At 40.6% G+C, this 27,986-nt stretch overlaps 1 protein-coding gene across 1 annotated transcript in view; it reads right to left on the bottom strand.

The window, feature by feature from the left end:
- Window positions 1–1,997: 1,997 nt before the first annotated feature.
- Window positions 1,998–27,986, bottom strand: part of FREM2 (FRAS1 related extracellular matrix 2) — a 206,137-nt gene continuing 180,148 nt past the window's right edge. The window contains exons 17-24 of the mRNA XM_039505462.1: window positions 21,669–21,861; window positions 20,848–20,952; window positions 19,535–19,662; window positions 19,308–19,442; window positions 15,961–16,087; window positions 12,723–12,910; window positions 7,728–7,874; window positions 1,998–5,613 (exon numbers count right to left, since the gene is read on the bottom strand). Of these exons, the coding sequence (XP_039361396.1) occupies window positions 5,101–5,613; window positions 7,728–7,874; window positions 12,723–12,910; window positions 15,961–16,087; window positions 19,308–19,442; window positions 19,535–19,662; window positions 20,848–20,952; window positions 21,669–21,861 (1,536 nt within the window). The 3' untranslated portion in view covers window positions 1,998–5,100. The remainder of the gene's footprint in view (window positions 5,614–7,727; window positions 7,875–12,722; window positions 12,911–15,960; window positions 16,088–19,307; window positions 19,443–19,534; window positions 19,663–20,847; window positions 20,953–21,668; window positions 21,862–27,986) is intronic.

Genomic DNA, 27,986 nt, shown 5'->3' with positions numbered 1-27,986 from the left:
GTGGATGCACACCGCCAACTTAATGCGCTTAGTGGGGACACACACAAACCACAGTATCAAATCGATTTCTAAAAAATTGACTTCTATTAAATCAAACTAATTTCGTAGTGTAGATATACCCAGAGTGTCACACCTAAATACAAGATGGAACAGACTGTTTAGCATAAGGAGTTAACACGTGTTGCAAAAGACCAAGGTTTAGTGAGCAGTTAACACCTCTGCAGTAGTAGGACACAGGAGGATTAGTGGGTTACACATGGTTGTAATAAGCCATAAATCTAGTGTCTTTATTGAGTCCATGATTTTCAGTGTCTAGCAAAGTTATGAATTTAAGCTCCCAGGCTCATCTTTTGAAGATGTTGTGCAGGTTTCCTTGGAGGACAAGGACTGAGAGGTCAGATATGGAGTGGTGGTTTTGTGAAAACTGCCCACTGCTGCCTGTGTCTTCGTAAAATACAGGAAATGCTGATAGTACAAAGCAGGGTAACAAATAAAGCCTACAAAGGGCCTGAATCTGGCAATGTTTGTATATTGATCCACAATGCGACCCTTTCCAAAGTGAGATTTCTCTTCATCTGTCATGAGAAAAGAGGGGAATTAAACCCAAGTGTATTTCAGAGGTCACTGGGTAGGTGGGGTATCTCTGCTATCCATTTCCTCACTCTGAACTGATGACTTCTGCCATCTTGCAGTACTGTACCTCCTTCAAGGATCACTGCTCTAAAAGTCATCTTTTTAGTGGATTGAAGGTTGCTGCACTGACCAGCACAAATGATCTGACAGGCATTGTGATGTCATTTTTCAGACTACCCCTTTGCGGTCAGTATTTTAGTGATTGCGGTAAAAATATATTGGTCCCTAGTGTGTGTGGTACTTCTGTCTATTGCTCTTGTCTGATCTTCTGAATCTGTAAGACTAGATATGAAACATCCATTCTTTATTGGCCATTCCACTGGTGGTCCAGGAATGAAACCATGGTTCTCAAATTAAAAAGCAAACAAACCTTGCACTAATCATTTTATATTGGGAAACAATCACAAGAAGAATGGGAAAAAAAAGATATTTATTGCAGACTATGGTAAATTTGTGCTTGACTATCTGCATTATAAATTACAGTACTTACCCCAGTAACGTATTACTGGCCTTTCTCAATAATCTGATACTTATATATAAATACTTGATTAGTAACCAAAAGGGGAAGTAGCTTTATTTTTTTCCTGATATAAATGCCAAATACAACAGCCATAAACAAACAAGTTGTTTCAAATAAATATGGGTGCAAATCATTTTGACAGTGTAACAAAATCTATATGCATCCAAACAACAAATTACAATACAATAATTACTGTATAAAAGTCCTAACAATGCTGGTTATTGATGGTAGTATAATCTCTCCACGGGAAAGTAGGCTCAGTACAAAAATCTGCAAATAGGTTAAATATATACAGTTAATTTATTGAGTGTATAGATAAATGTATCTGCAAAAAGAACAGGAGTACTTGTGGCACCTTAGAGACGAACAAATTTATTTGAGCATAAGCTTTCGTGGCCTACAGCCCACTTCATCGGATGCATAGACTGGAGCATACAGCAAGAAGATATTTATAGATACAGAGAACATGAAAAGGTGGAAGTTGCCATACCAACTGTAAGAGGCCAATCAATTGAGATGAGCTATCATCAGCAGGAGAAAAAACATCTTTTGAAGTGATAATCGAGATGATCCATAGAAGGTGTGAGGATAGATTCAATTGAATCTATTTCCTCATGTTAAGTATCCTCACACCTTCTATGGGTCATCTCGATTATCACTTCAAAAGATTTTTTTTCTCCTGCTGATGATAGCTCATCTCAATTGTTTGGCCTCTTACAGTTGGTATGGCTACTTCCACCTTTTCATGTTCTCTGTATGTATAAATATCTTCTTGCTGTATGTTCCAGTCTATGCATCCGATGAAGTGGGCTGTAGCCCACAAAAGCTTATGCTCAAATAAATTTGTTCGTCTCTAAGGTGCCACAAGTACTCTTGTTCTTTTTGCGGATACAGACTAACACGGCTGCTCCTCTGAAACCTGATAAATGTATCTGTGCACAGTAACTGGGATTGAGGCACTTATTCAAACTACTATACATAAAGCCCCTTTTTAAGCAGAAGGGTAAATGTTAATAGGCCTCAAATGATCTCGGTGAAAACTGAAATCCTGAAGCCATAATAAAAAGGCATTCTGATACAGATGTATTTATAACCCGCTGAATTCTAAGAAAACCAATTTGTTAATTATGGCATAAATCTGGCAGACCTTACTGAAACCAATGGGAGTTTTGTAAGAGAGCATTTCAGGATCTGACCTCATGTATCTCAATGATACTTGTCTATCTTTTCAGTGTTTGATTCCCCCCCCCCTTTTTTATCAGCAGCTTTGATTCTATATTGTTTTATATAGGTTTTTTTTAATTTAAAAAAAATCCCCAAACACTAGAGGCTTTAATCCCCAATAAAGATTTTAAATAAACTGAATTTGGATAACTGCTCAGTTACCAGTCCAGTACTCTAAGGGTGCTATGCTGCTTTTTACTGTATTGTTACAAAGTTCTCTGAGTAATTAGTAATTGCGTTGGCCTTGTTTAAAGTAATTACTATACTGCCTATCAGGCTCAGTATTTGGCTTGTAAAATAAATGGGTCCCAGATTGACTTCATAAAAGGAATAACAAGAAGATCTTGTATCAATGTTACCAAATGGCATTCCTATCTGTTAACATTCAAAAGCAGAAAAATAGCTCAGTGATAAATCCCTAATTTCTGTTTTTATTATAACTTTTTTTTTAAATTACTTCTCTGCTTGTAGAAAATAGGCCCATTATAAATACTGAAGTGTGCTATTATTGACATATGTTCCATTTTACTATAGAGTCATTTATTGCTGGTTCTCTGCACATGTAGAACCTAGGGGACAAATTCTGCATTTGGCTGTGCATTACTCCCATTGATCTCAGTGGGATTGGTATGCAGACACAAAGGCATATTTGGCCCTAGATTGTTGTTGCTACTTATCTACTTCTGAATTTGAGGTAAAAGCAAAAAATATCTGCCAGTTTAAATCTTTGATATATCTGGCATGAGTTATAACATGGGTCTCAAAAACACATACATCATTAGAGACATACAGTAAATCAATGGTGAACTTAGTGGGAGAAAGTTATAATACATAGGGTGCCTTCTGGGCTTCTGTAAATAACTGTTTCAGGCCAAAAATGTTTGGTAACATTTGAAGGCCAGTATGCTTTCTGGCTGATTTAAACAGGAGAAAGGTAGGGTTTGGCTCTCAGGGTATGTCTACACTGCAATTAGATGCTCATGGCTGGCCCATGCCAGCTGACTTGGGCTTAAACAGCCCTTTCGCCTGAGCCCTGCGAGCCTGAGTAAGCTGGGCACGGGCCAGCTGTGAGTATCTAACTGCAGTGTAGACATATCCTGAGAGCGCTGAAAATGTCTTTAGATCATACAGCCCATTAGGATAAACCCATAAGGAATCAGTGGGTTAGTTTCTGATCTCAGTCACTGGTGCAAATCTAGAGTAACTCTTCTGAAGTCACTGGACTCACATCAGTGTAACTCGAGAGTAAGAGAGTCCAGATGGGTCCCTCTGTGATTCTATAGTAAAGAAAGAGGATGTTATAGAAACAGCACAAAGAGCCTGATTCTGATCTGACACTGGTTTAACTCCACTGGCTGCAATGGAATTACTCCTGCTTTATGCGGATGTGAGAGAGGGTCAGACTCTCTCAGAGCAAGGACAACTGACTAAGACTGTGGAGATGACAGAGCTTCTGTGGGCCAGCAGCTGCAGAGACACCTTTTGGGTGGATCAGGCCCTAACTGGATAAACACTGTAATGAAGCACCATTGATCCAGTCTTCTGCAGAACATGCTGATGTCATATTACCTTAACCAAAAAGACAGAGAAAACTAGAATTATACTTCCAAAAGTGAAGTTACTCATAAAACAGCATGTTTCTCAAGAAGCACAATGATTATGCATCAACGTAATAAATACAACTTGCTCCCATAAAATGTTTGTATTTTCTTCCCATTGTTGCCACTTGTAATATGGTAACTGCCTAATAAGCACTGAATTCTACATCACAATTCATAGCCTCAGTTCGGACAGAACTTTGTCTTCTGCATTTTGAATTTAACACTACCCCTCCTCTAGACACTGCAATGTCTCATGCATTTCCCACCATTGGATGTGCACTGACAAATACAATTTACTGTACAAATATAATCTATTATAAGCGTAAGAGGACACAACTATCCAGTGTTTGTAAAAATCAAGCTTCCTTTTGGACATTATCATATTCTTTGGTTTTATATAAACTTAAATAAGGAAAAAAAAACAGAAGAAGAAAAAAAAAGTCAGGTTAAATAGCTGATTGTGAATTCCCAGCGAAGAATGTGTAATGTATCCTGGCATATGTGCCTGCTTATAACTCTGTTGTGACTAATCTATTTGTCTTTGGAAGAAATGTCAGTTAAATGCAAGGGATACAATTCATCACTGGCGTAACTTAACTGAAGCCAAAGGACTCTAACTGGGATAAATCAGGCCAGAGGATTTTCACACTCTACAGACTAACAACAACAACAAGGAAGTTCTTTGTGAGAAATCATTCAGAGAGTGTCAGCATTGCACCTCCCAAGTAGACAAGAGTACAGTAATAAGAGACTTCCTTTTGTATTGCCGAGAGGGGCCCACTAGCACCTTTGGATAATTTCTTCTTTTTAATAGAAAGAAAACACAAAAACAAAACAAAAAAATTTCTCCCTTGCGATGCAGTTTCTTGCACTGCAGCTTAACGTTAGTGCATGATGTACGGACATCAGGATTGCCTACTGTGCAAAACAGGAGGTTTGGGTTGGATTCTTCCTTTATGTGTGAGAATGGTAGCAAGAGCTCAAATGGGTATTTTCAAGTACAGCTAGAGCCATACGATCTTTTAATTTCCAAGCATAATGGTGACCTTCTGCTAACAAGCAGCAGTTCAAGTTTATCTTTGAGGCACTCTCGAGACAGGTTCAAATCTCATGGTCTTGGAATCAAACCTCAGAGCTGTCACTGGTGTAATTACGTGGTGGCATCATTGGCTCACTGCTCCCTGATCCCTTTGCTACTTCTTTCTTCTCTGAGCTCTGTTTATGCTTTAACAGCAAAATAATAATTGCAATTAAACCGATGGCAAGTAAAACGGCAGCAGTTCCGCCAATGATCATGACTATCTTGACCTCTGGGTTCCTGTTATTCAGCTCCCTGGGGAGAATTCCATTGACTGTAACTTCTCTTTGTGGGATCTGTTTCTTGTTGGTGCGATCCAAAGCTATATGCTGAATGTTAGTTCCTCTGCTGTTTTCTATGCCAATTTCTTTAGCAAGCTCTGGAGCTTCTTTGACCCCTCTCTTTTGACGTATCTGCACTGAAGTTCCTGGATTCCCATCACTGACCAGAGTGTGATATTGGTACTCCACACTTCTTTTGCCAATACCTCGGTTGGCACTTTCTTTTGATCTCACAGTGTAGATTGTATGTATGTACCATTCTCTACCCAAAGACACCTAGAAAACACAACATTTTGTTCAACATTACCCACCTCGATGAAGTGGTTAAACACCTATACAAACTGAGAAGAAAATTGCAAGCTGTTTCATCATCTGAACCTGAAATGCCTTGACAGCACTCCTGAGGCCATGCTCAGAAAGAATATGCCACATGCCAAGCACCCCAGCAGGAATTGGCAATCATGCTATATGCTACACACAGGGTGTGGAGCCCAAGTCCCTCCATAGCCAGCCTCCATTGCTGCCTGGTGCAGATGGAGGAGCATGAGCCATCTCCTCTCTGGCCTTTTTTGGTGATTTAGTGTCATTGGCCTCACAGAGTCCTTGTGCAAGGACTACAGTTACGGCTGTACTCCAAAAGAGAAAGAATCATTGCACATTCTGCCCACTATGCATGCCCAACCAGAGGTGAGCCACAATTTGGCCTTGAATTTGTACCAGCTCATCAAAAAGAGGGCATGCAATGAATAGGCCATTTCATGTTCGCAGCATTGTTGTGGCCACATTGGTCCCAGGATATTAGAGAGACAAGGTGGGTGAACTTTTATTGAACCAACTTCTGTTGGTGAAAGAGACAAGTCTTTTCAAACCTGAAGAAGAGCTCTGTGTAGTTTGAAAACTCGTCTCTTTCACCAACAGAAGTTGGTCCAATAAAAGACACTACCTCACCCACCTTGGCTCTCTAGGGCATTTCATGGCTAGTCCATATGTAGTTTAATAAACTATGTTTACCGCCTGACACCCCATCTCAGCATTACAATTTACTTTTATCCCCGAATTGCCTTCTGTACACCTAGCTACCACTGTCGCTTGCCATTCGCATTGTGTGGTCAGCCTAAGAGGGCAGAACAAATGACTAGATTATTACTGGGAACAGAACCCTTAAATAGCAAATGGGATTTTACGATCTCTATATGCCAGATTGTGAAACCCTTACTTACATGGGTGAGCAGTTACTCATTCAGACAATCCCACTGGTTTTAATGGGACTCCACATGAGCTTAAAATGTTCAACAATCAGAGTAAGGGCTCCCTATTGTTTCTTCTACCTATTTATTTTGACCTTCGCATATGTTTTTGCAAATGTTAAGGGGCAAAGTCAAATTTGTATGGGCTGCATAAATGAAGAGGCTGAGCATGAATGAAAGATACGGCATCGAGAAAGTAGTTGGATCCTTACCTGCTCACTTCTAGACATTCTAGGGGTTTTGTGCTTTGGATGGCGTAGAATGGTTCTACAGAAAGTGATACTGTTTTGGTAACTTTAGTTAGCTGGACTTTGCTGAAATGTACTTTCAACCTTAACTCAGTAAGCATTTGTTTGATTTTGCTAGGTTTTTTTTTTTTAATTTTTTTACTGACCATGAAAAAGTTTACATTGGATTGATGTATACAGTCCAGAGGAGAAGAGCCCTAGCTCTGAAAGGTCTTATGAGGTGCATTTAAGGCCTTATCCAACTCCGGTTGAAGTCACTGGGAATCTTTCCATTGGCTTAAATGGGAGTTGCATCAAGCCCTTAAAGTATACCGGGATAAGAGTTCCCCTGCCCTGTATGCCCCTTCCAAGTTCCCCCACCTCATCTCTCTCTGAGACTTCAATTCCAAGAGCAGTTAGCACAGCTCCAGGCCAGTCCTAGTCCACTGTTCTCCTCATCATCACTCATCCTGAACTTTTCCTCTCTAGATTTCCCCCACCTCTACCTCTCCCTCCCAATCCAGGACTGGAGTCAAAAGCAGGTCACTTTATCATCATTTACAAATAATTTTAAACTTTGCAGTGTACGTATGTACAACAGCTTGGTACATGAGTGACCTGGGCTGTAGCCTCAAGAAACTGGAAAGGGCAAAAAACAAGGGGAAATACAAAAAAATAAGACAGAGAGAGCTACAGGGGATTGGTTCAATCTCCATGAATATTCTGGGCCCTGCTTTCACTTATACTGGTTTACACCTATGCAAATTCACTGACTTCAATGGTGTTGGTGTCCTTATTGCAGTTTACACATCCTCAAGTTCATTATTCTTATAATCAACTATTTCCTTATATGATGCCTGACTCTATTTTAGATTCTTAGCACAGTATTCTTGAGGCTGACCCATAGATTGCTCACCTGAAACAGTGGTGTTGAGTCTACTTTAAATCCATCCGAGCCAGGTTGCTTGACTAAAGGAATTGCCTCAGGATCATCTATTGCTAGTCTTGCATTAAAAAGCACATTTCCAAAGCTTGTGGCTTGTGTCTCTGGTTGAGCTTTGTCCTAAATGGTGAAAGGGAAAAATAATTCTGTTTGTGCATTGTACATTCGCACATTCACTTCCGCAAAGAAAGAAGTTTTTATATTCACATGGAAATGCAATTTTCCCAGGAACATAATCAACAATACTATTTTATGTAATCTGGTGCATTCCTAAGGGAAAAAAGTGCTCTTCAGCAACACCGTGATTACATCTGACTAGCACTAATTTCTTTACTGCCTGAGGATTTTTGCCATAGAAATAAAATGGAGGGAAATTTTATAGCTTTTTAAAAAAAATCCTTTCACACCTTCTTTACAGATTATTATAAAGACAGGCAGAAACCCATTCCTCCCACATTTCACAGATTACCTTTAAATTGTAAATAGGTGATAAAGCAAAAGATAAAAGTAAACAACGTTGTTTGACTACTTATTCCTATCACTACTTATCCCTTATACACACACACACACACACACATTCATTCAACTAAATGTTAGTTTCAGGAGTTGTACTTTGAGTCTCTGGTTCTGCTTCAGGAGTCCAAAAACCTCTTTAAAAATGTTTATCTAAAGATATCCTGCTCTTTCAGAAGTTGTATTGTTAATTCCAATAAATGTTAGTAGTGTTTCTCCCCTCTTAATAAAAAACAGATCCTGCTGGTTTTTATTATATTGGTATAACAGTGAGGGCTCTAAGACACTAACATCAAAAGCTTGAACGACTCTCTCCTAGAAACAGGGCTCCCACCTCAATGCCTAACTTCGTCCCCCTGAAACTTGAGTCCTTGGCGATCATATAGAATCTTCTGCCAGCTCAAACCACCTCACTGACTCCCTTAAGGAAAAGGAGCAGATGTCTGGCAAGGACTAATTTTCCTTTTATTTAGACTAGTGGTATAATTTTCAAAAGCACCAAAGTAGCCTTAGGAGTCTAAGTCTCATTTAAAGTCAATGGGACTTAGGCTCCTTAAGAGTCTAAGTCACTTCTGAAAATGAGACTTAGATGCTTTAGAAAATTTTACCCTAGGTCTGAAGATGATCAGATGATTACTCTACATTGGACAACCCTGGATAGCTTCTGGAAGCAGCCCCTCCAGATCTGTCCAATCAACCTTCCTCTGCTGCTCCAGCTCTGGACCGTGGCAGGAGGCATACCTCAGAGAGAGGTAGGGGACATCAGATTTAAGCGTGTTCCCTTCACTTCACCCTCCCTTCCACAGGAGATTTTTGTGCCATGGTACGAGGGGCTCAGTTTCCAAGGAAACCCAGGGACCCAAAATGATTCAATATTTGATTCAACCCTTCTAGGTTGTCTCACCCACTGACTGACCCACCACGATAACTCAACCCCCTGCTGACAAACATGAGGGAGATGTCCCCTCAGTGAATCTCACTGCACTCCTAAACTTGCAGACACGAGGGTCAAGTTCTAGGCAGAATGCTTATAAAGGGTTAGGTACCCCTTATCAGGGGATCTCTTTCTTCAGAGGCAAGTACTGGGGTACTGTGCAACATGAAAAGGAGATTGCAAGTTCTGCCTTCCAGATTCTGATCACTATTTCCTACAGATCAGCGTTTAAGCACTGTAAAATGAAGGTGAGGAAGATTATGAGAGCTTCTCACTTATTCTGTTGGACACACGCAATTTGAAGAGACATTTTTACACTATGTAATCTCTAGGAAAATCATTGTAAATAGAAAAGAAACATAGTCAAAGCTGGAGGAGAAATGTAATGAAAAAAGCTGCTACTGTAGGGTCCTTTTAAAGGATGCTGGAATGAAAAGAGCAGTCTCAGCTATGAGGTAGGCTCCTCTCCTTCTCTAAATGTCCCAAGAGGTCTATCTGGAAGCCAGAACCACTGCTTGATTACTATTGCCAGGACAGAGTAGGTAATGCAAATAGCAGGTGTTGACAAATCCAAAAGGACTGAGGGAAAACTGTGCCTGAGAAATCAGAGAGATGGCAGAGATGGCATCATATCCATACACAGCACACCTCCACCAATTCAGGAATGAATGAACAGTATATTTCCACTGATAATAATGGATACAGGGAATCAAATCCAAAAACTGGGTAACAGTTCTACCTGCCCCAACAGACACCCCAGGATACAGGGAATCAAATCCAAAAACTGGGTAACAGTTCTACCTGCCCCAACAGACACCCCAGGGGTCTGATTTGTTTCTTACACTTTATCAGCATTTGTACACTCATCATATCAATAAAATCTCATTCAACTGAATGCCCTCACTATTCCCATTTAATAAGCAAAATTACCTGTTCCTGAAAATAAAAGTTATTCTGTTGTTGTTACTTCTGGTGTGGGTTTTCCTGTTTTGAAGTGTACAATATATGTAGGCTTGACAGATTTTGATGAGTTTGTAAAATAATGTTGATGGAAAATATCAATGTTTATTTTAAAGCATTTTTTCTATTTTTATTGATTTAAATTTTCACAGTTGTGGGACAATATGGGCATCAGAAAATAATCATTTAATGACAGTAGATGTTGAGACTCAAAAAGTTAAAGCTTTAAACCCAAATTGTCAACATCACATGTCAAAATACATAAAGTAAATATCCTTAAATCAAACTCTAATAAGTTCTCAAGCAGCATTTCACTTATTTTGCCTATCTAGAAACTTTAATTATTATCAGTGGAAATATTTTTGTGGTTTGTCTGTGTACAATGAAATCAATGTTCCTCAACTTTTACTGATAAAAATCTAACCCTTCCAAGCCTAAATATACAAGCAACATGCCATACTGTTATCTTGACAAGTCAAACTGTAAAATATGCCACAACTGCTGAGAGTCCCTGGTGGGATTAACCAAGTTGTAACCGGCACACAGAAGGTTCTGGATAACAATATTATGCCCTAACCAAGCTGCACTAGACTAGAACTGAAGTAAAAAACTTGATGGAAGAACATAAGAATGGCCATACTGGGTCAGACCAAGGGTCCATCCAGCCCAGCATCCTGGCTGCCGACGGTGGCCAATGCCAGGTGACCCAGAGGGAGTGAACCTAACAGGCAATGATCAAATAATCTCTCTCCAGCTATCCATCTCCACCCTCTGACAAACAGAGGCTAGGGACACCATTCCTTACCCATCCTGGCTAATAGTCATTAACGTACTTAAACTCCATGAATTTATCTAGTTCTCTTTTAAACCCTGTTATAGTCCTGTTATAGAACCTATCCTTGCAACAAAGCCCGATGCCAACTCTGTCCACATATCTATTCAAGTGACACCATCATAGGACCTAATCACATCAGCCACGCCATCAGGGGCTCGTTCACCTGCACATCTACCAATGTGATATATACCATCATGTGCCAGCAATGCCCCTCTGCCATGTACATTGGCCAAACTGGATAGTCTCTACGCAAAAGAATAAATGGACACAAATCTGACATCAGGAACCATAACATTCAAAAACCAGTAGGGGAACACTTCAACCTCTCTGGTCACTCAGTAACAGACTTAAAAGTGGCCATTTTGCAACAGAAAAGCTTCAAAAACAGACTCCAATGAGAAACTGCTGAACTTGAATTAATATGCAATCTAGATACCATTAATTTAGACTTGAATAGAGACTGGGAATGGCTGGGTCATCACACAGATTGAATCTATTTCCCCATGTTAAGTATCCTCACACCTCTTGTCAACTGTCTGAAATGGGCCATCTTGATTATCACTACTAAAGTTTTTTTTCTCCTGCTGATAATTGCTCATCTTAATTAATTAGCCTCTTAGAGTTGATATGGCTACTTCCACCTTTTCATGTTCTGTATGTATATATATCTCCTTACTATTCCATTCTATGCACCTGAAGAAGTGGGCTGTAGCCCACGAAAGCTTATGTTCAAATAAATTTGTTAGTCTCTAAGGTGTCACAAGGACTCCTGTTCTTTTTTCAGTTTTGTGAGATCTTGTTAACGTTCTTCACAGTCTGCTTTGGTCTTAACTATCTTGATCAGTTTAGTATCATCTGCAAACTTTGCCACTTCACTGTTTACCCCTTTCTCCAGATCATTTATGAATAAGTTGAATAGGATTGGTCCTAGGATTGATCCTTGGGGAACACCACTAGTTACCCTTCTCCATTCTGAAAATTTACCATATATTCCTACCCTTTGTTCCCTGTCTTTTAACCAGTTCTCAATCCATGAAAGGATCTTCCCTCCTATCCCATGACAATTTAATTTACATAAGAGCCTTTGGTGAGGGATCCTGTCAAAGGCTTTCTGGAAATCTAAGTACACTATGTCCACTGGATCCCCCTTGTCCACAAGCCCTTCAAAGAACTCTAATAGATTAGTAAGACATGATTTCCCTTTACAGAAACCATGTTGACTCTTGCCCAACAATTTATGTTCTTCCATGTGTCTGACAATTTTATTCTTTACTATTGTTTCAACTAATTTGCCCGGTACTGACATTAGACTTACCAGTCTGTAATTGCCAGGATCACCTCTAGAGCCCTTTTTAAATATTGGCATTACATTAGCTATCTTCCAGTCATTGGATACAGAAGATGATTTAAAGGACAGGTTAAAAACCACAGTTAATAGTTCCGCAACTTCACATTTGAGTTCTTTCAGAACTCTTGGGTGAATGCCATCTGGTCCCGGTGACTTGTTACTGTTAAGGTTATCAATTAATTCCAAAACCTCCTCTAATGACACTTCAATCTGTGACAATTCCTCAGATTTGTCACCTACAAAGGATGGCTCAGGTTTGGGAACCTCCCTAACATCCTCTGGTAGGTATGTTCTTAAGAGACCCTTGCCCTGCAGCAGGCTCAAAACAACAAATTGTGTTGAAAATCTGAAAAAAAATTACACATGCAGAACACTTACCACAATCTTAAATCTATATAAGAGGGATGGAGAATCAGCTAGACAGCCATATTCTGCATTTGGTGGACTATACTTGGGTACATATCCATCTGCTCCAGTGCACAGGAAAACCTTCTCAATGCTACAGTAAAAGGAATCACCCAGGTTCTGTACTGGATCCACCATCACACGACCATATATAATATCACCTGAAAACAATCATTGTTTCAAACACAATATGTCATTCTGTAAAGCAAGTATCCAAGTACGTCAGATGAGCTGATGGTGGTCAGACACATGTACTGTGAAACAGCAGGTTATAAGAAACAATCATGCTCCTTTTAACAAATTGGCCTCAATTCTGTGCTGTGCTCCAGTTCCTTTACACTGTTCTAGCAACATAAATGGACTGGAGCCCAGGTGGACTCTCGCTCGCAGGAATCTCACTGGCAGTAGGAAATGGGTTGCATTCCATGGCTGGAGTAGTCCTACAATACCTTCCTGCACAGCTCCCAGCTTAGGGGTTTGCCCGAGGGGCAGGAAGAGGCATGGCTAGAATGCACGGTGCTCCATATATTCTGGGCCAGCAGAGTAGCCCATAAGTGGCCACACAAGGCTGCTATAACTGAAAGCAGCCACTAGGGCTGCTCAAAAATTGAGTTGGGTGCTGCTGGACCCATAATTCACAAGGAGCAAAGGTATATAGAGCCACTGCTGTCCTCCCCAAATCCCACCTTGGACTGCAGCTTTTTGTCTTCTAACAATGTGTCTGGAATAGCAAGATACCTTCTATGTCAGCAGGACCTTGGCCACAGGCCATCAGAACTTGCTAATACTTAGTTAGATGGGCAGCACTTGGCACAGTGAAAATGACATCTACTCTATGGGAAATCATTCCTCTATTATTTCCAGAGTGGGCTCTTAACACTTGATTAAATCTGTTCACATTTAACTTTGCCAAAACTGAAGAGAGACGTATGGAGTTTTTAAGACTTTCTGCTGCCTGCCAAAATGTAAGGCAGGTTTTGCTTGCTAAACCCATAAAAGACTTGTGGGTTGTCAAAAATATGCAACAAAAGAGCACTGCCAGTAGCAGACCATGGTAGTCCATGTCCAAGAGTCAAACAAACATCAGAGTGAATAGGACACTGTGAATTTGTCTTCAGAGAGATATGTGGCTTGTTATTTACTATGTGTATTACAGAAGCACCTAAAGGTTTTGACAGAGACTAAAGTCCCATTATGCCAGGCACCGTACCACCACATAGTAAGAGACAGTCCTTACCCTGAACAGCTTACATTCTAAATAGCCAAGATAGACACAGGCAGGGTGATTTGCCAAGGGCACACAACAAATCAGTGGCAGAGACATGGATAGAACCCTGGTCTCCTGAGTCCCAGTCCAGAGCTCTATTTGCTAGATCTGGCTGTCCCTCCTTGGGGTGTGAGCTTAGACCTTCAAAGCAGGAATTCCTGAAATCTAATCTTAGTTTTGACTTTGATTTCCATTGAGAGGACAAATCAATTAATCTGCCTTGTTTTCCCTATCCGTACAAAGAGGACTATTAATACTTACTCACTTACGTGCCAGATATCGGCATCCCATGCACTATCTTCGAGGGACCATATTGTATTAACTTTATGTATCACTCTGGGCCAGGACTGTATGCAGTGCAATGGGGGAGGGTTACCTCAGCTCCTCCAGGAATCAAAAACAGTGGGCGGTCATTAAGGTGAATCACTTAGGGCTTGGCTACACTTGAGAGTTGCAGCGCTGGTGGAGGCTTTCCAGCGCTGCAACTTAGTAACTGTCCACACTTGCAAGGCACATCCAGTGCTGCAACTCCCTGGCTGCAGCGCTGGCTGAACACCTGGTCTGCTTGGGGTGTAGCGAGTGCAGTGCTGGTGATCCAGCGCTGCTCATCAAGTGTGGACACACACCAGCGCTGTTATTGGCCTCCAGGGTATTAGCAGATATCCCAGAATGCTTTTAACTAAATTACTCTCTTTGTTTTGTTATGCAGCCTCTCTTTGTTTTGTTGTGAACTCGGAGCTCTGCTTATCTAAAAAACAAACAGCTCCTGTTTGCTGTGATCAATCTGTACCTGACTGTGAACAATCAAATGAGATAACCCCTGTGAATGAGGCAGGCAGGGAGTGAGTTTTGCTTGAGGAGAGAAACTGTGGGGGGCGGGGGGGAGAAAGGGAGTCCACTGGATGCAGGCTGTTTGCAGTTAAGAGTTAAGAGTAAGGGGTCGGGAACATTTTCTGATTTTGCAAGGCAGGAAAGCTAACACACAGTGTTGGCTCCAAAAATCCACTCTCTCTCTCTTCCCCGCTCCCTGTCACACTACACCCCACCCCACCCCCCTCTTTTGAAAAGCACGTTGCTGCCACTTGAATGCTGGGATAGCTGCCCATAATGCATCACTCCCAACAGCGCTGCAAATGCTGCAAATGTGGCCACACACCAGCGCTGGTAGCTGTGAGTGTGGCCACACACCAGCGCAGTTCCTACACAGCTGGATGACCAGCGCTGTAAACTCCCAGCGCTGCAACTCTCAAGTGTAGCCAAGCCCTGAGGTTGTAAACACCTCTAGAGAGGTACCATTCCCTGGAGAGGCTTGCATATACTGCTTCAAACTGGGTTTTCTAGAGACTAACAGACAAAGAAAAAGCTTCTGGCATAAAAAGGCTGAATTTAGATTGACTTGGGGCCTTGTCTTTCTGATCCAGCAATTGGACAGGACCTTCTGTCCAAGGGGGGTCCCAACCCATGAGGAAGGGTTGGAAAGACTTTAGCCTCCTATGGCCCCACAAGACTGACTGGCGACTCCTGGTATACTTAGTGCGTGTTCATGGTTTTTATACGGTTTCTCTGTAATGCTTTTGCCCAGAGATAGGTGATGACTGGAGACAAGAGACCTGTCTGGGCACTCCTGAAGAGGATCACAGGGGTGGGAGGAATACAGGGGCAGTTACCCTTACCTTTTAGGGATGTTGTTAGAGGATCAGCAACGTTTGTAAAGTACTTTGAATGTGAAATCCGCTATTATTATTATTGCTACCCTGAGAAGTGAGCAATGAGCTGAACAGGTCTAACCCTGAATGGCGACCAGCAACATGGCCAGTTCCTATTTAGGCCTGGCAAAAGCAGAAAGACAGGTGGTGGTAGTTTGTTCTGATTGAAAGAACATGCTGATAGAGTGGAACACAGTCAAGGATGTCACATAAACTAGCCATCATCTATGTATTTTACCTTCTGTGAAAGCAACATCGCTCTCCTGCCCAAATCCCATCGAGCCATCAGATAACCAGAGAGTCTTCTTAGAGAGGAGAAACATCTGAGTATTCAGGCTGAACTCAGCAGCCACTGGGTCGCTGACCTAAAATACGGCATAAAACTCTTCAACATGCAGTCATTAATCTGGTCTGTGTATTCACCTATATGGATATATTTACTATAAAAAGGCACTTATTTACACTATCCATTTCTTAATTAATATTAACATCAGTGTCTACTATGTTTGCCTTTATATACTTGATATAAAGCAATTTTAATTATGCATATTACAGTAATACCCAGGGTCAGTTCAATCACTATTGGAGCCCTATGAGGCTGTGTACTCTACAAACACAAAACAGAAGACATTCCCAGAGCTTACAATCTAAATATGGTCAAGACGTGACAGGTGGCATAGAATAAATGGAGGGGAGTGGCAGAAGACCAGAGCAACAGTGATATGAGAACAAAGATACATATATTAGCTAAGAATACAGTTTGGAAGTTGCACACATTTTGTTTTTAAAAAATTAAATAGAAAAAGAGATATTAAAGAATCACTAATAAAAGAGAGAGAATTCTGTTTTTTTTCCAAACAGTAAATGAACAATTTTCTCACTTGCTCTTGTGTGAGGCTAATGGGGTGAGTCATAAAAATACCATTAGAAACTATCACTAGAAGTTATGCAGCTGACCTACTCATTTCTCTTGAAATCACTTTTCCACAGAACAGACTCCAAAATATCAAAGCAGCAGGATTTGGCAACTGAAAATGTACAACTGAGGCTCTCCTTATAGACCAACTGCTACTCTCCATGGAAATGAAACCTAACAACACTGTTTATAGAAGACATTCCTTTCCGATTTGTTTGGAATTTTTCAGTTTTAACGCATGGATTCAGGCTATAGGATTTAAAGTCCTAGAGGTTCAAAATTCAAATGCTTCACTCACACAGCTGGGTTCCAGCTTATTTTCACAAGCATGTGAAAGAAAAACAAGAGTGGCTGAATCAAACTTTTCTTTTAGAGAGTAAATGTCTAATGAATAAGAAACTGGAAATATATTTTCAGCTAGTAGCACTGGAATTTAGCCATGCAATTTACAGTAGCATTAATGGGAACTGTATAACTGAATCTTATACAAGATATAGTTATGCAGTTCCCATTAACACTATGTATAGCTGTGAATATACCCCTGACATATTCTCTTTTAAATCTATCTATTTTTTTGCAATTTCACATGAATGTCTCACTGTCGCACACTGATTGACTTGCGGCTGTTACAGCAGTAGTTTAAACATACAATTATTTTCATGATGGAAACACTTTAAGCAAAGGTTCTCAATAATATAACATGTAAAGACTATTTGGGGAGAGAGGAGTATCACCTTACTTGCTTTTAATCTTTGACATTCACACCAATATTTAACTATCATCACTGAAGATGGCCAGATTTTTGTATGGATGAAGAACATTGTAGGAATTCACTAAAGGGCACATCAGTGGGACCAGAGGACCTCCTGCAGCAAAGACACTGTGATCTCTGCTGCACAAAGAAGGGGCAAGATCTGGGGAGGTCATGCATGGGTTGTACACCCCAGTGCAGCATGGATCCCAATTCCTCCCTATAGGAGGTGTGCACAAGGCTTGGAGAGGGAAGTGTAGGGGATGGCAAAAAAGGGAGAAATCTCCTGCTTTGTGCAAACAATCCTTTCCCTACTGGGGTAGTAAGGTGCTGTTTACAATGGTACTAGGATTCTTTCTTCTTGGTCCCCAAGATACTGAGGCTGGGCTTTGGGTAGTAGAGTTGCCACTAGCCATGTGTCTTGTAGAAATACCACGAGGACAGTGCTTTCCCAGGGAGAGAAAAAAAGGACACGAAAAGCTTCAACAAGGAAATGTAAAAACAACGTATTAGAATGGGAGACACCCAGAAAATAAGCACCCTTCCCACTTACTTGATACTTGCTTTTAAAAAAGAGACCCTCATTCATTCATGGTGTAAACAATTCCCAAAAGGGACAACATACAAATATCCATCATATTATTCTATTTAAAAAAATAAAAACTTGAAAGAAAAAACACAGGCAAGGTTGTGTAGTCCAGTAGATAGGGCACTAGACAGGGAGTCAGGAGAGACAGGTTCTATTACCATTGTTACTTTTGATTCACTTGGACCTTGAGACAAGTGACTTAGGGCTTGCCTACATGGTGCCACAGACTGGCCTACATGTGTGAACTGTAGAGCACTCTCACATGTTGTGCTCTAACTGCCTCATGGAGACCCTGCTGGTGCGAACTCAAAAGTATCTAGTTCGTGTTGATATAGTCCTGTTTCAAACAGGACTTCATTAACACACACTAGGTACAGGTTCTACGTGGGGCAGATAGAGCACAACACGTGAGAGGGCTCTACAATTTACACTCCCGGAGATCAGACTGTGTTGCCATGTACTCAAACCCTGAGGCCCAGGTTGTGATACAGGTACTCATTGACTTCAGTGGGACTATTCTTGGAACAAGGTGCTATTAGAATCTGGCCCTTCACCTTTTGTTTCTCCATCTGTAAAATGTGGATAATAATGCTCACCCACCTTTGCAGAGCACCTAAAAACCTTAGGAATCAGTGCTAAGTTTTACCTGTCTATGTATCTGTGTTCCTATACTGGTGCCTATTATGATGATGATACAGTTTTGGGATCTCAGTCCAGTCTCCAGTGGATAGTTATACACCACAAAAGCCAGGATCAAAATTGGCAACAACTGACACTCTATTATCTGTCACAGCAGAATGGCCAAAGATCACCTGGGTCTTGAGGCTAAGGGCTGGTCTTCACTACCGAGGAGACTCACGCTGCTGCAATCGATGTAGGAGGTGTTGATTTAGTGGGTCTAGTGAAGAGCACTCTCTGGTCGACTCCGGTACTCCAGCTCTCCAAAAAGAGTAAGGGAAGTTGACCGGAGAGTGTCTCCCGTCGTCGCAGTGTAGTGAAGAAACTGGAATAAGTCGACCTCAGCTACATTGACTCCAGCTACGTTATTCACGTAACTAGAGTAGCTTAATTTAGGTCGACTTACCCCGGTAGTGAAGACAAGCCCTGTGACACACTCTCACTCCTTCAGTAGTCCCCTCCAGGTCAAGGCTGAGTCACCCTGGTGGGAGTAGCGTGAGTAATTTGCACTGTCGTTGCCCATTGTGTGCCTGTTCTGTGGATAAGGAAAGGACTCCAGCCTCCAAGACTGTCAATCCAGCATCCTTCGTGACTACCAAAGACATTTTTAGAATTGAAGTAAAAACGATGCAAAAATTTTCTTGATGGTACCTGTTGGAATCGGATATCAAGGTCAAATGTGATTGGCTCTCTAGGATTACAGATCACTGGTATACTGTACTCCTGGTGAGGTACCGTGGTACAAGCTATCAGCTTCACAGTGTATGTTCCAGAATAGTCTCGTACCTGTTAAAAGCAAAGGAGAGACATGGCACTTCTGCTAAAATATTTCAGAACTGGGACAGAGCAAACCAAGGAAGGGAAAGCTGAGGTTTTACCGCAAAATCTGAAACAAAGCTCCACTGCTGTATTGGTTGGTTGTACGTTGGTTCACTCCGCACAAGGCTGAGGCTAAATGTCAGGCCTGGGTGATCAGCTGACATAACCATGGAACTCAGAGAGGAGGCTAGAAAGATGTCAGACAAGCTTGTCAGTTTAAATGTCTAGCCGCAGATTCTCAGAACCTGAAAAGCATTCCCAGCGATTCATAAGCCACAATATGGCGGCTGATGCTAATACATTTACAGTGCATTGGTTTTATTAACTGAAACAAACAAAATCAATTATAGTCAACACAGCTGAGCCTGCTTGACTCTTGTTCAAATATCTGTTAAACAATCTCTTATGGGGCTATGCAACCAAAGCTGTATAAAGATTAAATTTAACAGAAAGGCAAAACAAGGTGAGTGGAATGGTAAAGATCTATAATCCCTCCTATTTTTAACCTGGAATGCCAACCCAGGGAACGTAAAACAATTTCTACTGCATTGTAACTCTTTCAGCTCTGCCCTGGATGTAAAACGCAGTATGTATTTTAAAAGTAAAGAAAGAGTGAAATTGCTATAAAGGAGCTTTTTTGGTTAATGAAACTTGGATAAACTAAAATAATTTCATTAATGATGCTTTTTTCCTTCAACACACTATTGTATATGATCTTGTTTGGAGGGTTTAATTTATTCAGATATTCTTGTTCACCTTCAGTATTCATGTCCAGAAGTACACTTAGGCCCTAATCCTGCAATTTATCTGTGCCGTTGGAACCATACACCTGCATGCAGTCTAACTGAAGTGAATGGGGCTACAATGGGGCACAAGCATCAACCTGTATGGATTAGATTGCAGGATCAAGGCCTCAGATATGATTAAATGCCACTGAACATTTTATTAACAGCAAAATATGGTTTTCACACTCTTTTCTACCGGATCCTCATCTGGTATAAGTCAACATAGCTCTGCTCAAATAAATGGACCTACTCCAATTTACACCAGCTGTGGATGTGGCATGATGTATTTGAAATTCGTTACACATTATGAATTTATGAGCGTAGAGCAATGGTCTTCAACCTGTGGTCTGTGGACCCCTAGGGGTCCACAGACAATGCCTAAGTTTTCCAAAGGGGTCAGCACCTCCATTCAAAATTTTTAGGGGTCCGCAAATGAAAAAAAGGTTGAAAACCACTGGCATAGAATAAAGCCCCTGCTGCTGGGCACAGCACATTAAAAAGATCCAGATTTTAGTAGTAGGAATAAGATAATAAACAGTATAAAATTCACAGCTATGAGATATTATCAGACCTCAGAATTGACTTACCAGGATGAGACATCACAAATAAACCATGAAATCGGGCTTCAGTCTTGAAGTTAACAACCAAACGCCCTTCTTCACTGATGCGCATACTGGTTGGGTAGAGAGAACCTGCCAGCGGATGCCAAGTAGCACTGATTATTCAGCATGCAAATGGCTAATAAATGAGTCATGGTTTGATAAAACAAGGGCACCCTTTTATTTCACATTGCCAAGTCAGTCAAACAATTTGGCAGGGAATCTGCTGACATCCTTTGGATTTACCCATGGTGACTGTCAAGTAAGACTTTATGTGAGGGGCCCATACTTTGTGTGGTACTACAGTCTTCCAACAACCCACACTCAAACATTCATCTAGACAGAGAGTTTAATGCATGTGTCTTCCCTGAGGTTAAAACTGCTTCCAGCTATGCAATATTTCATAGCCAGCAGAATAATGATTTTGTGTTACTTAAAAGTTTTATAATCCACAACAGCTTGTGCGACAATGGAATAGAAAAACACAACAAATCCTAAATTTCAGTCAACATGCAAGAAAATGGAATTTTATGATTTTTCATAAGTGATTGATAAATACCTTGATATTTCTCATTCAATGCAATAACACATCTGAAGTCAAGTTTACAGAATTTCCAAATCAGAGAGCCTTTCTAGAATATTGAACAGAACAGCTGACCAATGGCAGTTTATTTGCAATTAATTATTTCACATATATACCACAAAGCAATATTTTCATATACAATTGCTTCAAAAATTATTCTGCTGCATGCAATCTAAGGCTTCAGCAATAGAGCAAGAGTAAAAATCAACGAAGTCTGAACACATACCTTGGAGCTCTGCTTCAGGTGGGCTGCCAATTCCATCCTTCCACAAGATGGCAGTGTCATACACAAAAGTCAGCCGAAGTTCAGACTGTAGGTCAAAATGCTGCCAGCCACCTACACCCACAGGCGAATGGAAAACATAGGAGACATACAAGGGGACTCGCAAGGTCACGTAGGACTGCACTAGGTTGAGGACCTATAAAGACCAAAATCAGTTAGTTTGGTACATGGTAATGAAATATAGTCCCATACAGACAACTCTAATGCATAAGCAAAAAATACAGAAGATACAGATTACTGTAAACATTTTGAATGAGATGAGTATGCTCTCTTCCAAATTATACATGATGGATAAAGCACTGAATTTCAATGGCTTGCATGTGGACACATATCTTCTCAAGTGCCTTGTTTGTATTTGAAGCAGAATATGAATTCTGACACTAAGGAACTAATTTTTGATCTGTTATTCTTGTTCAGTCTTTGTAAATAGCCAACTAACAATGGCTAGATAGAGAACCAGTTGGGGATAGCCGGTTAACAAAACAAAACAAAACAAATCTTTGCTTGCACATTTTATCCTTCTCTCTCAACCTTCACCTAGTACCCATCTTCTGAGATGTCAAACCCTGCAATAACCTCTGCATGGGAGGACCCTGCATTTGCATGGAGCCCATTGCAAGACTGAAGCCTTAGATTACATTCTCTTCATGTCTTGAACTGTAGCTTTTTCTATGTGTAGACTGTGGGTGTCAGATTGCATGCATTCCCATAAATAAATACTAATAGTGCATTGAAGGATCAAGTTAGAATATTTTCAATTGAAAAGAATTAGGAAGTTAAATCTGATTTTAAAAAAGAATATTTTTGGTTTATATCATATAAATACTAATACTCTATTTAAATATTTTCAGCCAGAAAAGGCAAGAAGTAACAAGGTTAGAAAATCACTATCTATTATATACAATAGAGTTATTATCTGACTTCTATGCCCTTTTTATTTTCTGAACAGATTTTTTATATCTATTTAATTTAATATTAATTTTTTGTGAAATAATACTGCCATTACAGCCCTATTATTAGAGATAGAGCCATCCAGAGCTTGTAACTGAGGAGGAACTTTTACAACACCATGGGTTGCACTGGAGGGGAAAGGGTAAGAGGGTATGGGAGATGGATGGAAAGATTTCAATTTCATTGGGAGAGGGGCACTTAACTGCCATTTGTGGCTTTGAATATCTCCCCCAGATTAATACCTTACAGAGTTTTAAAAGTGTTTTGCAAAACCTCTAACGCTGTTTTAAAACTTTACAAGTTGTGTGAAATCCGAACCCTCTCTGGGTTCACTCAGCTCTATTTATTGGGTCTCTCTCACTCCTGTTTTATGTTTTCCTATCCCAGAAAAAAGCACAGTAATACATGAAACCACAAGTATAGCAATATTACTTTTTTGCAGCACTTCACATTCTGAACTAAGTAAGTAGTTGGTTACAGAAAACGTTGGCAGTTGTTAATGCGCTTCTACATGTAAAATCATTTAGCCTGTGCAACGTGCAGTGAAAAAGACCTCCTTCCTTTCATTGCATCTGCTTGTGGAGTCATCTTCTAAAGCATATTAGCATTTAAACTCTAGATCATCTGGAAACTTATGAAAAAGAGAGTTTTTTCTTACTTTCTCCTGTTTTAAAAGATATTCTTCTTAGTAAAAGGCCCTTTCAAATGTTTTTTATTTAAAATCAGAGATATAGTCAGCAAAACACCACTTGGGTCATCCAGCTACATGATTCATGAAAGCTCAATTAATACTTAGCCAGTTTCTATAATCTCATCTGTAGAAAAACTTGTCTCACAGTTCAATTGGAAAATATTTTTATAAGGTGTCTGTTATTACTAGTACTTAGCAATTGATTTTGAAATGTGTATTTATGATTCCTAAAGTGCTATGTAATAAAGTGGCCTCACAGCTAATATTAGGCACTACTGTTACAGTCAGTTAAGATTAATGCTCCTTTGCAGGTTTTATTAAATATGTTCAGGAACTTTTTTTCTGGATCAAGATAATAGCTTTCGTGTCTAGGTATACTGAATGCCAAGAAGTGCTTAGACAAAAAATGTTGCTCCTTCAGTCAATTATGTATTACACAAATAGGGCCAAGTTCACCCTGAGGTAACTCCATTGACTTCAATGGAATTACCTCAGGCACAGATTTGGCATGTTGTTCCAAAGCAATAAAACAGGATATTCACTTATGTTAAGAGAAATGCACACTGTGATGCAGCTCCACAGGAGATTTGGTTTGCCTTTGATTCAGGGGCAATCTTGCACTCCTGGCACATAGTCAAGATTCAAACCCATTTGCTTCCATAACTAAACACGTCTCTACCATCTCTGCCAGCCCAAATGACCTTTTCTTGATCTTCACATATGAGTTTTTGTTTTCCATCTGCATGTTCATATAGCAGAAAACCAACCAACCAACCAAGGGCCTTAAATTCAGTTTGTGTGTGATGAGGGGAGTGGGAAAAAAAACCCTAGCTAAAAGAGCAAACACGGTAAAAGGTTTCACATATATTCAATTACCTGTTGTAAAGAAAACAAGCATAGTGCAATGTTTAGCTTTTCTGTTACACCTTTTCCTGAGCTGTGTACACAGACATTATCAGATATTCATGCATAGTTTACATGAACTAATTAATATAATCCGTAATCAACAATTTAGACTTGCATTTCCCCCCTCTATTCTATAGGGCACAAGTCTCTGTATTGGAGACAATTCATTTCTACTGGTGGAAATAAGTCAGCAGGTCCCTGATGAGTGAAAGTCTACCTGAAAGACAGTTCCAGTGTCACAAAGCACTGACAACCCTTGCTCTCTAGGAGGGCCTGAAGCCAGCTGGTGCAGCATAGAAAGAATAAAAGGCCTGACTGGGATCAGTGCATTAGGAGATGGGCTAATTCAACACATCTTTTGATTATCTTCCCTGTATGGAATTAAAAGCTATCCTCCCCTGGGAGAACCCATGAAGGAAGGCAGGGGGGATTGTTAGGGTTGTAAATTTTCTAATCTCATAAAACCAAACACCTTTCTTCACCCCTTCCCAGAGATCCCACCCCTTCTCTGAGGCCCTACCCCCTGCTCATTCCATCCCCCCTCCCTACGTTGCTCACTCTCTCCCACCCTCACTTACTTTCACTGGGCTGGTGCAGGGGGTTGAGAGTGGGAGGGGCTGAGGGCTCCAGCTGGAGGTGTGGGCTCTGGGGTGGGGCAGGGGATGAGGGGTTTGGGGTGAAGGAGAAGACTCTGGGCTTGGGGCCGAGGGGTCTGGAGTGTGGGATGGGGCTCAAGGCCAGAGCAGGGGGTTGGTGTGCGGGAGGGCATATGGGGTGTAGGCTCCATCTGTGTGGTGCTGATCTGAGGTGGCTCCCAGAAGTGGCCGGCATGTCCTGCTCCTAGGTGGAGGGACTAGGGGGCTCTGTGCACTCCCTGCGCCTGAAGGCGCTGCCCTCGCAGCTCTCATTGGCTGGTCCCTGGCCAATGGGAGCTGCGGAGCCAGTGCTGGCGGCGTGCGGAGCCTCCCTGGTCACCAGTGTTCCTAGGAGCCGGACATGCCAGCTGCTTCCAGGAGCTGCACAGAGCTAGGGAAGGCAGGGAGCCTGCCTTAGCCCTGCTACACTTCTGACTGGACTTTCAGTGGTGCTGACTGGAGCCGCCAGGATCCCTTTTCGACTGAGTGTTCTGGTCAGAAACTGGATGCCTGGCAATCCTAGGTAATACCGCTGGCTGTGTGTCAGACAGAAAGAGAGAGAGAAAATATGCCTCTGCCAGAATAGCTGCCCTCTCATGGGTTCAGTGATAGGGCTGAAAATTTGCACTCCTGATGCCCACCAAGATCAATCAAGTCCATTATCTATACTCAGATTCTACCTCAAATGTTATTAAATAAGTTGCATCACTATACTATTTCTTAATAAACAAGCAGAACCCTGCCAGTGAAAATAATCATTTTAGCCCAGTAGACAGAAAAAATAAAATTAAAAAAAACATGTAGTTCATCTCTTCGATCGAACTAAATAAAGCTAAAATCAAATGGGCAAGCTTATTAAAAAGCTGCTGTGGAGACTGGAGAGGAGACTTTCCCCTGCATTCCAAGTTGAGTTGCCAGTGAACAGAACCCAAATGCTTCTGATTCCATTCTGGATAGAAAAAAAACAAAGAAATCGACTAACCATTTCCATATAGTTTGAGAAACCCTAATTTTCCAGTCTTACTTGGGAGACGCCATTCAAATGAATATGGAAAACATCCCTTCCATTGTGATATCTCCATTTTTTAGCACTGCCCGCAGAGACTAATGAAAGTAGGCAGCTGTTCCTATTTTAACTTGATGTTATGAAAGCAGGAGTCTAACTGAGAGCTATAAAAGTAGAGTATCAATTTAAGTGCTATGGAGATACAGAACAGGTGCATTACATATCTATGTATTCCACACTCAGTTGAACTTAGCAGTTGCATTATCAGAGTTTTATTCATTAGCAATAAAATAATTAAAATAATATCTTGAATAATTTCTCAGAACGCTGTATGACTTTTAACCTTATGATGCTGACGTGGATATTCACAGTTCACTGTCACACTCAAAGTCAAGAGAGAGGGGGGCTGTGGGATCTAGGAAATTGTGCCTAATGCCCTGTAACCATGTCATGGCTGGAGAACATGAGAAAATAGAAAAGAGGAGCTGCTCCAAGCAGTACAAGAAATGCACTCTATCAATACCTGATAAAGCTGCAGATCAATAAATCACTAACAGCTGTTTATAAAAGTTATTCCTGTGAGCAAACCAAATCTTTTATGCCTGTCATGTGTGTGGGGAATAGACTTACAAGCATCTCCTTTGCAATCTGAAATGTCAGAATGATCCTGACGTCTGTTTCTGAACATTGATGATTCCCATGCCAGGATTACAGGAGGTAAAAAACAACCCCTGCCCCCACACACCATTTCTACAGGTTCTCTTTTCATTAGAGAACACTTTATTAGATAATACAAATATGTTTCAGTGCCAAATCTGTCTCAGCACAGATTAAATGAGAAAACACACATCAGAAAGGACATTCTCTGTTTCAGGTCCATTTTAGGCACATTTTGCTCATAATTTCACTATTGCAAGTTTTGCAACCCCACCGATTTTAACAAAATGGCCCTAGTTTATGTGAGGGCAGAACCTGGCCCAGGAAAATGATCTGTTACATGATCGTTGGGATACTATCAGGGACAGCATGAGCGAGTGTATCCTCATTGTTACGTGTTTATAGCATGAAAAATAGTTAGAGGCAAGCAGTATTCCTTTAATCCTTTGTAATATATTTCTCAGTGAAGCAGGGTTTTCATGCTAACTATAATTTTGTCCTCCAAGTTGTCCTGAACCTATTTTTCATTGCATTAGTGGGATATATCTCTTCAATTTATCCATACAAGCTTAACAATGTTATCAACCACTTATTTACACAATAACAGTTTGTTAAAGTGAAAAGTCAGCCCCAGGAAGGGAGATGGCCAGGTGAGTTAAAGGTGAAATGCAAAACAGGTATGTTTAAAAGAATCTGAATGGAGAGGAGAATGGAACGCAGCCTTGACATGTCAGGCCTTTTGAAATGTTTAACCTTTTACTTTGTTGCACAGCTAGTGCCCATATATCCACAAAGTATTCACTTTATAAAACAGTTTTCATCCCTTACTGAATTCACTTATTTACAAGAACAGCTGCGGGGGAGGTTGGGGAAAGACATGTGTTACGAACCTGGCATGTTTAAGGAAAAATCACAAGTTGATTATGCTAGTTGAGCTTGAAAAACTGCCATGAAAATATGTATTTCTTTTTATTTGCAATTTACACTGTTCAGTGAATTTAATGGGAAAATTAACTTGCAGCTCTGAGGTCCAATTTTGCTGAAGCTAGATCTAGTGAAGATGGAAAAACACTGTCTCTTTAGAGTAAAAATTTGTAAACTTCCATATACAACTCAAGGTAGTAAAGTGATAGCTTTTAAATGATTTTTTATATGGACCATCTAAACATCTCAGCCTATACCATCTGCACTATAAATATGAACTGAACAGACTGGAAGGAAAATCTTTTCAAACCCTGGCTAGAAGCAGCCTCTCCTTTGCAGAGTGAAATACAACTGCTCGGCTGTATTCCATTACAGTAGCTTCAAGCTACCAATCTGAATATTCAAACATTTGAATGTATGTTCTTCATCTTGTTGTTTCTGGAAGAGACTTACTTGATGTTGTTAATAAAAATTGTTTGAATGATAATTTT

The sequence above is a fragment of the Mauremys reevesii genome, linkage group 1 (genome assembly GCF_016161935.1).
Source record: "Mauremys reevesii isolate NIE-2019 linkage group 1, ASM1616193v1, whole genome shotgun sequence".
NCBI classification, from domain to species: Eukaryota; Metazoa; Chordata; order Testudines; family Geoemydidae; genus Mauremys; species Mauremys reevesii.
Note: the sequence above shows the minus strand (reverse complement) of the source record. Positions and strands in the feature narration are given on the sequence as shown.